At 39.6% G+C, this 10,051-nt stretch overlaps 1 protein-coding gene across 3 annotated transcripts; it reads right to left on the bottom strand.

Annotated features, from left to right (window-relative positions):
• Positions 1-300: 300 nt before the first annotated feature.
• LOC146518563 (RNA-binding protein 5-like) lies at positions 301-9,366 on the bottom strand. 3 transcript variants are annotated; one of them, XM_085160989.1, is made up of 25 exons: positions 9,242-9,350; positions 9,090-9,163; positions 8,171-8,220; positions 7,920-8,088; positions 7,664-7,813; positions 6,501-6,570; positions 6,125-6,198; positions 5,326-5,409; positions 5,174-5,234; positions 5,011-5,076; positions 4,270-4,430; positions 4,070-4,167; positions 3,805-3,892; positions 3,362-3,479; positions 3,176-3,279; positions 2,935-3,055; positions 2,712-2,803; positions 2,409-2,603; positions 2,174-2,323; positions 1,889-1,960; positions 1,622-1,801; positions 1,368-1,442; positions 1,162-1,262; positions 907-1,036; positions 301-727 (listed from the first exon to the last, which is right to left on the bottom strand). In XM_085160989.1, exons 3-25 carry the CDS (start codon positions 8,185-8,187, stop codon positions 602-604), a joined length of 2,502 nt encoding a protein of 833 aa, XP_085017115.1. In that variant the 5' UTR covers positions 8,188-8,220; positions 9,090-9,163; positions 9,242-9,350; the 3' UTR covers positions 301-601. The 3 variants fall into 3 exon arrangements, with proteins under 3 accessions (XP_085017115.1, XP_085017114.1, XP_085017116.1); XM_085160988.1 differs by lacking the exon at positions 9,090-9,163 and having other exon boundaries at positions 9,242-9,366; XM_085160990.1 differs by lacking the exon at positions 9,090-9,163 and having other exon boundaries at positions 1,889-1,957; positions 9,242-9,366.
• Positions 9,367-10,051: the final 685 nt, after the last annotated feature.

Raw genomic sequence — 10,051 nt, 5'->3', positions numbered from 1 at the left:
TTGACAGCTCAATAAAGCCCCAATGCATCCAACTCCTACATACATTTTTGACTATGCAGGGATTTACAACACACGGTTCAAAATAAAAGTGCAGTACCTGATGCTAAAGTGGTAAAATTAACTCCAAATCGACTAAGAGTCTGTGTCTAGCATTTAGACCTGAGCATAGTATCAAATGTCAAATCAATGTGGGACTAATAGGTGAGAGGAGCTGACTACACCACTGCAGATGCAAACATGACAAGAATAACCCTCATTGATCAGGAGAAAAAAGAAAAAGAAAAAAATCACACAAGAGCCTGTGGGCACATTGTGCAGGTTTATTTAATCACACTGACTCTTAGAGGTTCTCACAAAACAAAGCTTCAGAGGTTCTACATAATTTTTTTTTAATGTACAAACAATATACAAAATGTACATGTAAAGTGCACTGAAAACAAACAAATCTAGCTTTAAAAAACTAGATTTTTCCTAAACGAACAAGACAAACTCCAGTTAAAAGTTTGTACAGGTGGAAAAATCTCCTGTATGTTATGTGTTCAAATCCTTTGTCCACATGATAAAGATTTCAGAGCACAGCACAATATCCTTTCTCCACATTTCACTCCATCTCTGTGAAGCGTGCAAACATGGCTTTACGCACAGCATCCTTGTAGGTGTCAGATGGTGAGAGTTCATATGAGCTTCCTTTAATGCCCAGACCGGTGCCTTTGGTCCTCAATGAAGCCTGTTAGGAAAAGCAAAGACGATTATAAGAGATGACATATTAGACACAGGTGCCCCTCAGGCAGCAGTGCTAATTGCTATGTGGGCATAAATGAGCACGTTGGTGCGCAGATTCCATCTGTTAAGAGGATCTGGCCAGCAGACGAGGGGTAGTTTGGAAGACAAAAAAAGTCTGCTCACCGAGATGGGAACGGTGATGCCTTGTTGGTGACGTCCCAGACCTTTGCCTTCCTGCCAGCCCATCGCTTGCAACATCTTGCTCCCAATATTATCGCTTGTTAAACCGTCTTTAGTGGGCTGCTCAAAGTTTCTGATGATGGTGAATTACAGGTGTTAAAAAGGTCCAATTCACATAAAAATAATGAGAAGGAGGAGAAGATATTACTAAAAGTTTTCATAGACTGTTTGCTGTGAGATTAAACTCCTCCCACTTACACTGTTGGGCTTGGTGTTTTGTAAAATTTCTTTTTAGGTGCAGGAGGTTCAGGAATACCATACTTCTCCCTTCTTTCTGCAGCTCTATCTCTGTATTTCAGCTGTTAAAAATCACAAGAAAATGTATGTTCTCATTCAAATTTCTTTCTTTCTTTTTTTTCTTTTAAATAACAGAGACAGAAAGATGACATCATGATGCAAAATACCTCAGCCTCCTTCCTCTCCAGCTCTTCCAGCTCCGTTTCTGAAAGCTTAGCTCTTCTTTCAATTTCCAAGTTTTTCTAAAAGAATTAAAAGTAATTTTATGCACGAGAACAAAATAATCACAGGCATGAATAAATGCAACTTCCATTTCCTGTGAGGTACAGCATGTGAGCTCCTTTTTGCTTTGAACAGATGGCGCAGCCCAGAATATTCATAGCTGCTTGCACATTAAACACCCGCTGTTTGCCATCCTCACCTTGTGTAGGTCAGAGAGCTGCTGGTGACGCAGCAGAGCGTCTTTGGTGGGGAACTGCCGCCGACACAGCAGACACACCATCCTCTTCCAGTCGGTCATTTTCCCCTCCTCATCGGCTGCTCGGTCTGAGCAGTTTTCATCTGGGTCGCTATCCCCATTGTAGGCAGCGACCAAATCACTCTAACATGAAAACAGACAAAAGGAAAAGTGTTAAAGGATATATTTTTACTAATAAACAGGAGAAATAGCTGCAAAGTTACAACAAACCTTAGACGAAATCTCATCCTCAAGCTTGATTTGTTCAGTCATGAGGGACGGCATCTCAAAGCTTCCGATCTGCTGAAAGGAACCAAATGAAGCCCATGAGTAAAGACCCACAACATATCTAATCTCATGATTAAAAGATATTCAGTGGCTCGTGATGATAGAGGGAAAATGTATTTTCTAAATATAATAATCCAAATCAGTGTGCTTCTCCAGTTAGAACCTACCCGTACACCACTGCACTGATCCAAAGCACATATTTATTCTTAATAGTTACTGTTACACTACCTTCTTCTCGAAGAGGGAGAAACCTGCATCTGCAGCAGCAGACTCTTTTCTGTCTTCATCCTTAAAAGATCCTAACCCTTGCGCAGTACTCTTAATGCTTTCTTTTTGCTTATTTAAGCTTTTTGCCCAACGCTCCATGTCCTTTGCAATCTGCAATTTAATAATGCCAAAAACATTATTTCAAAGACGACCTAACAGCTATTAACAGGATCAACATCTTCAGAGCAGCACTTACCTGTTGTGCAGACTTGTTTTTGGGCTTTTCTTTCTTCTCTTTAGTCTCTTTACCACCTGTTGTTAAGAAGGTGGCTGCAGAGCTCGCTGTGGACGCTTGTTCTGTGTTTGTGCCGGATTCACTCAGTGCAGGGATGTACGCCTGCTTCTCGTTGTCCCAGTAAAGGTACTGCTGAGTCTCTGAGTTGTAGTAGTACTATTGATGACAAGCAGAAGACAAAAAAATGTGAACAGTGTATTTAAAATAAATACATATGCTGCATGGCATGGGTTCTGTACATGCAACAAGATCAAGTGCACATACTTGGCTGCCAGGATCATAGTACAGGCCAGTCTGTGGATCGTAATAGTAACCTGAAGACTCATCGTATTGGTACGTGGAGGTGTCGGGAACAGCTACAAATAAAAACAAAAACATTGAAATAGAGGCAGATATGAAGCAAAACCTTTTTTCTATCTTCAGTTTTATCATCATCATCTCTATCACTCACACACAGAGGAGTATATCTGCAGCTAACTCCTCTTACCTGTTGTGTTAGCAGTCGGTCCGGCACAGATCGTTGCTGCAACAGTGGAAGATGCTGGTGTTGTGAGTGATGTGGTGCAAACACTAGCAGCCTGTTGGGCTGCAACAGCTAGTGGATGTGTCTGAGAGGTAGGAGAGGGGGGGAAAAAAACCCTGATGAACATTTGGATTCAACACAGACAGAAATCACACTCGAGTAGCATTTTTTCACCCCAAAGACGCCACGTTAATACACTTCCTACCTGAACAGCAGGCTGACTGATTATGATGGGGTGGTAGACCTGAGCTGCCTGGGATATGACCACAGCTGTAGATGCGGAGATCACAGAGGCCATTCCTGGAGCCGCTGGGGAGAGTGATGATGAAGTCAAGAATCTCAGCCTCGGAATAAAACCACCCCAAATTTTTGCGAGTGATTCCTTGTTTACCTCCAAGTAATCCATCTCCAATGACAGGAACCAGTCCTTCAGGCTGCTGTGGCCACATGTTTGCATAACTCTCTGGAAAAGCGATCTGATCTGAAGTTGCACCTGAGCTTTGCTGCAACTGAAAAGACAAAACAGATATGTGACGTCAGAAACAAAATAAAGCAACCCAAAGTAGAGCAACTGTATCAGCATAATTCAAATAAATTAGTTAAGTCAATAAATCCTTTCCTGGAACTTGATGCCACGATACTAAATACTGCACATTAGGCTCCACTAATCAAGTATTGTTTTAATTGACAATAAGATATAAGAGTCCATGTAATTTTAATCAGTTCTTAATATCGACAATATCACTGATTTGTAGCTTTTTGGTCCATTTCTTTAAATCCCTCAAGCCATAGAAGCTCACTTTTTCTACTTAGACATGGTACAGTCTATGATACCTGACTGGATGACCACTGAGCAGCAGCAATGGCTGTGCTGGCAACAGAGAGAGCGCTGGCTCTGATCCCCTCAGGCGGCACTGAGTCCCTGGGAAAAGAATTATGTGTAAATTAAATATAAGCTAATGCAGAATGAAAATAAGACCCCCATTTGTAATTCATTATATTCTAGGATCTCAAAAGGTATGCACAGTATATGATGAATATATGACGAATATAAAACAGGCTGTCTAAATATGTGTTATGTATGTGCGGAATTACACACTTTCTAGCACTTTTGGCAAAATCCACGCCGACTGTTTTCCCATCCAGTTTCAGAGGTGGCTGAAGGCTCTGAAGAATGGTGAGCAGCTGAGAAGCCTCCTGTAGAAACACATAAAGCCACACTGTCTCAACACCTCCGCTAGAAACACACCAACATACACTATAAAGTCATACAGACTGCTGAAAAATAAAGCTACGCACCAGCGGGGATGAGAGCTGGACAAAGGCGAAGCCTCGGTTCTGTCCCGTTTGCTTGTCTTTGATGAGGCGGACGTTGTTGGTGGACAGGTTGGCGTACGGTGCCAGTAAGTTCAAAATTCCATCAACAGTAGAGAGAGGGGCAATGTTCCTCAAAATGATCGCTGTGAACAAAGAGAAAAGTCATCAATAAATGTCTGTATGGGAACGTGCAATCTTTCAGTAGACCAAAAGGAAAATCAAGAATAAATATAATTTAAAAATGCCCTTAAAGGCATAAAAATTCATATAAAAACTACATGCAGACATTATTTCATTTATGAAATGTGACACAACTTTGTTTACTGCCTTCTGTATTTATTTAGCTATTTTAATGTCTTCCCCATTCTTTAATATCTAATTATATTACTACATATTTATTACTTGATAGTATAACTTTCAGAAAGATCAGCTAAGCGCTTCAGTTTTTCAGTAATCTCCCAACTAAAAGCAGGCATTTGATCCTGACACTGATCAGCAAAAAGCTGACGTCATGACATCCCACTCATTCACACGAAAAAGCAGAAGTTGCCCCAAAAAAGTGGAAATTAATTACTATTAATTTAAAAAGAAATATAGAGAATACATAAAACATGATTATTAAATAAAAACTAATAACATAAAGATGATTACATTTATACCAAATACATTTTTTGTTTTGCACCCTTTCTGTCATCCATGAAAAACAAAAACAAAAACACTTACTGTCTCCACTGTATTCTCCTGGCTGTTGAGACTCGACATTTAAACCATTTACACCAGTAAAGTCACCTACAAAGAGCAATGCCAAAAAACATCACGCAGGATATATGCGAACTGCTCGTTCTCACAGAGAGACAAAAAACTCATCTTAAGGGGGAAAACTCACCAACTTTTGACGCGCCACACCTGAAACACTTCAGCCTCTTCCGAAAATTGTACAGACCACACTGCAACAACCATCGATTGTGTATTTTGGTTACAATAAGCAAAAAGACAAAAAGAGAAATATTGCGGGATAAGTTCAAAGATAACACTCACAGCATTGCAAAGCCAGTTTTCAAACTTCTGTTTCCTGTTGCTGTAATGCACTGCAATGGTTTTCCCCTGGATCACCAACTTGTTCTGTGAAATAAAATAAAGACAAACAAACAACAGTTACACCAAAATACGACACGTCTGAGCCAAAGAGGCAAGTGCTGAGACCCCGGTGCTACCCCACCCAATGAGTGAGAGCAGAGGGAACAGGAAAGAGTGGCTAGGTTTTAACTTGTTGCTTAGATGGGGGTGTCTCAAGGACAAAAAAAAAAGGAGCAGAGACGGGAAGAGAAGTTCAGAGAATGAGGGATTGAGTTCAAAAAGAGATTTCTAAGTGTTTGGGACCGGAGTGCTGCCAGCCCGTCCACATCTCACTCCAGTCTTTGGATATTAAATGGAGATGAGAAACTATCAAAGTGACAGAGCTGGAGCAGAATGTGCAAAAAACCTCGGGGCAGTCGGTACTAAATAAGTCCACTCGCTAACAGGAAGCAAACTCTCCCTCTTTTGTAAGCTTTAAGAGAATAAACTTAAAATTTGTAAGAGAATAAACCAAACAAATGTGCATTTTTACAGTGGTGTTCACAGAAAAAAAAAAAAAATTCAATAATGCTGCTATGAAGTATCACCAGACGTGTGATATCTGAAATACTACATCTCAGATATCACAGATTTATGATCAAGATTTTTTGGCTAAATACAAACAAATTGGGCTTTTTGTAAAGTGCCATCATTACTGTACTGCTTAATTTGGGTTCTAATCTCCAAGAATATTTCTAGACTTGGTGATTGTTGAAGCAACCTGATTGGTCTCCATCCATCGGGTAGAATCTTGCAAGTGATAAAACTCCACGAAGGCGAAACCTCGGCTTATACCTAGAGACAGCATTCAAATATAGACGGGAGGCGTGTTAGTCAGAATGCTTTGGTGCAAAATTCAAAGTTACAATGGGCTTGCACGGCGGTGGGGATGTTTACAACATCATGATGGTAGAATTTACATACCCTTAACTTCTTACCTGTCCGTGTCATCAAATCAGAATTTCTATATGACACAAAGAATCCTACGACAATATTTAATTTTCTTTGTCCAGGGGTTGTAATAAAGTAGGAAAGATGGGTTTAAAGATCAAGCGCGGAAAGGAACGAGGAACGTTCCTCTGAAGAGTATCGCTCACCTGTCCTTTTCTTCATCAAACGTATGTCCACAGGCTGTGGTCCCTGTAGCTGCTCCAGAGCTGTACGCATCTGCAAAACAGAAGCAGACGGTGAGACTCATCAGAACACAGATCTTCTTCCTACTTACTGTTTCCTTACTTAAAACCATCTTTCTGGAAACTGGTTGTGAACCATGAGGTACATGTTCCCAATTTAGAATAACCAGTTAACCTAAGCCCACTAACTGTATGTCGTTGGACTGTGGGAGTAAAAAGTACCTGGAGTACCCATAAAGAACCCACGCAGACTCATCATGAAAATGAATATCATGGTAATTTTGGGCTTTTAAATGTTTTTCTGGACTCTTCTTTTTCCAGGGTCCCAACCAATTAATTTAAATAAATTTTAGCAATTCTGCCAAGAAAAGTGGTCAAATATTCAGTTGGAATTATAACAGAAGCTTGTTGATGGCTTTCAGAAGTGTCTGGTGTAAGTGACATTCAGCCAAATGTTAGTGGGGATGTGTGTATGTATTTGAACCTGTGTGGATTAGAGAAAATCTAAAAGAAATTCAAACTTGTGCACCAAAGTCGTGTATAAAGTTATTCAAAATGTGTGCTTTACAATCATTCCACCCTGGACGTTATCGGCTCAGCCCAGCATATCCTATCACAATCCAACATCATACAGACTTTACTAATGAGCAGGCAGTTTACAGACTTACTAATGTCTGCGTTGGGAATGTGTGTTCTCACTTTCACCTGTGTCAAGTGATGTCTGGCAAAGTTTAGGGCAGTTTTTAATCTATTATTTGACACATTGTTGACATATTTGACATATTGTTGTACTTACCAACAAGACACTATTTTTTTTCTTTTTCCCAGTGTATATCAATTATGACAGATGTAAATCCCCCTCTCCAAAATGCTCAGATTAACACCTGGATAATTCCATATAGGGAAGGGAAAGATGGCAAGGTGCACAGGTGTACACACACACACAGGTCGTGAAGTGTTGCTGATTTCTGTGCCAAAGTTTTACACCCATCCTGTGACAGTTTACAACTTTGAACTTCTTGCAAGAGATTCCTTACAACTCATGAAAAAGGTATATGATATACAGTTTGGTGTGTTTTTTCCTTTAAAAAGCATGAATGCCACTGAATGGCGAACTGTGAGCTTACGTCATCTTCCGTGACGTGGACAGGGAGCCCTCTCAGCATAATCGTTTTGCTCTCCTCCTCCTCCTCCTGCTCCATTTTGTAGTCCTGCTCTGGATAGTCACCATCATATTCATCATCAGATCTGCTGCTGCTGCGTCGTTTTCGGCTCCTCTGTAAGAGAAAAAAAAAATGTAATGTTTAACTTCAAAAACAACAAATTCAGTATCACTCTGATCAAGACGTACTTCAAGCCGCAAAGGAATTCTTCTCCACTTACCTCTGGGCTGTCTTGGTCCCTGCGTTCATCACAGTAGTCTTTGTACCTATCATGGACCCAGCGTCGATCATAATCCTTTTCCACATCTCTGCTTCGTTTTCCATAGCACTCTGGATCGTGTTTGCGCATATCAGAACCATATCTTCCAGTACGTTCACTACGACTAATCCTGCAAAAAGCACCAGAGACTTAAATATATGAGCACATGTTCAACGTGTTCCTGAACATCACAAGGATTATGTGGACCTCACCTTCTATCAGTTCCCATGGTTTAGTACAGGACAAGGGTTTGTGGACAATCCTGTGGAAAAAAAATATATTATTAGTACTAACTGTTACTAACCATTTCAATCAATGTTTCGTGCAATGGTGTTCTTTACCTCTAACAGATCATGGTTCAGTCAGGCTATATTACTAGTTTTTCCATTAAAAAAATGAATATTAAAACTTTTTGTAATGTACATAGAACCTACATAAAACTAATATCGTTTTTCATGACTATGATTTTTTTTTCCAATTAATTATACATTTTGATTTTTTTCCCTCATAGAGTGTAATAACAGTTGTCAGCTTGTCTCTCTCATTTATCAAATCACATTCTGGTGAAAATATGAAGTCTCCAGAGACACTGTGGACCAAATATATGTCACTGCGTTACACAGACTGTGGATGGAGTTTGCTCACGGGAACAGAAACGTTTGCCGTCAAAAGATATAACACAACCCTCATTCTCGCACTTTACATATGCGGTCAATAGGCTAGATAGTTTGTGTGTGTCTGTTTGACATAAAATATGTCTCACAATTTCAAAGAAACACATAGTATCAAACACATTTGATACTTCTAACCACTTTAACGTTCACTTGTAACATAATAAAACAAACGTGTAATATGTTCATTACACGTATTACAGCTAAGCAGAAGTAGTTTCATATTTAAAAAAATATATTAGTAATTATTCCACTGTAAAATGGGTCAATTGACCAGCAACATAAGAGGATTGAGTAACTGGCGTTAGGTAACATGAGTTGAGCTAAGCTAAAGATGAAAGGCAGCCAGAGATGTCACAGGCCTGATCTTACTCATAACTGCAGAAACACAAACCACATAATATGGAGATTAACTGAGGACATTAATTGTATAATTATATAAAACAGGCTGATTTTGTACCTTGCTTACAGGCGCTAACACAGCAAGGTCACTTTAGGGCTAGCTGTATGCTTGATTGATACGTCTCATGGATGCTGTAGCAAAACGTAAGCTTTACATAAATAAATAGCCGGAAGCAGATATAAAATGCAGTTCTTGTCAGTTTTACATACCGTTTTAATAAATCACCTCCCTACACACGATGACAGCCTGATACTCAAAACCTTTCTAGAAGCTTTTCCACTTGTTCCGGTCTGTAGCGACAAGAGTCTTCCTTGTTTTGACTTCACCTTTTAAGAGCATTAAAAAGCATTTAAGTGAGCATTACCGCCACCTACTGGTTATGATCCATTACAACAAGGTGTGCCCTAATGCGGTGCATTAAAACAGTAAAATCGGTTTCTTTTTTTGTTTGTTTGTTTTGTTTTGTTTTGGGGGTGGGGGGGGGGGTTGCATATTTTGCATACTTACATGGTTCAGATCAGCAAAAAACAAACAAACAAACAAAAAAGAATCTGACAAACCAGAGTAAATACAAAATACAGTTTTTCATTGATGATTTCATTTAATGACAATGCAGAAAAAATCCAGACATTCTCCTTCGGGATTTTCTGGTAGAATTCATGGCTTCATAAATTACACCAAGTTGGCCTGAAGCAGCAAAGCAGCCCCTGACCAGCAAACTACCACCACAAAGTTTGACTGCTGGTACGATGTCCTTTTTATAAAATGCTCTATAATAGGATGTAACATGACTCAAACCTTCTTTTGTCTCATCAGTCTACAAAATATTTCCCTAGAAGTATGGGAAATCATCAAAATGGATTTGGAAAATGTGAGGTGAGCCTTTGTGTTCTTTTTGGTCAGCAGTGGTTTTCTTCTTGTAACTCTCCTGTGGATGTCGTTTTTATGCAGTCTCTCTGTGATTGTTTAATTACGAACACTAACTTTACACTGAACTTACTACTTATCATTAGGCCAGG

This window comes from Neolamprologus multifasciatus, chromosome 5 (assembly GCF_963576455.1).
Source record: "Neolamprologus multifasciatus chromosome 5, fNeoMul1.2, whole genome shotgun sequence".
Classification (NCBI taxonomy): Eukaryota; Metazoa; Chordata; class Actinopteri; order Cichliformes; family Cichlidae; genus Neolamprologus; species Neolamprologus multifasciatus.
This window is presented reverse-complemented; position numbering and strand designations above follow the sequence as displayed.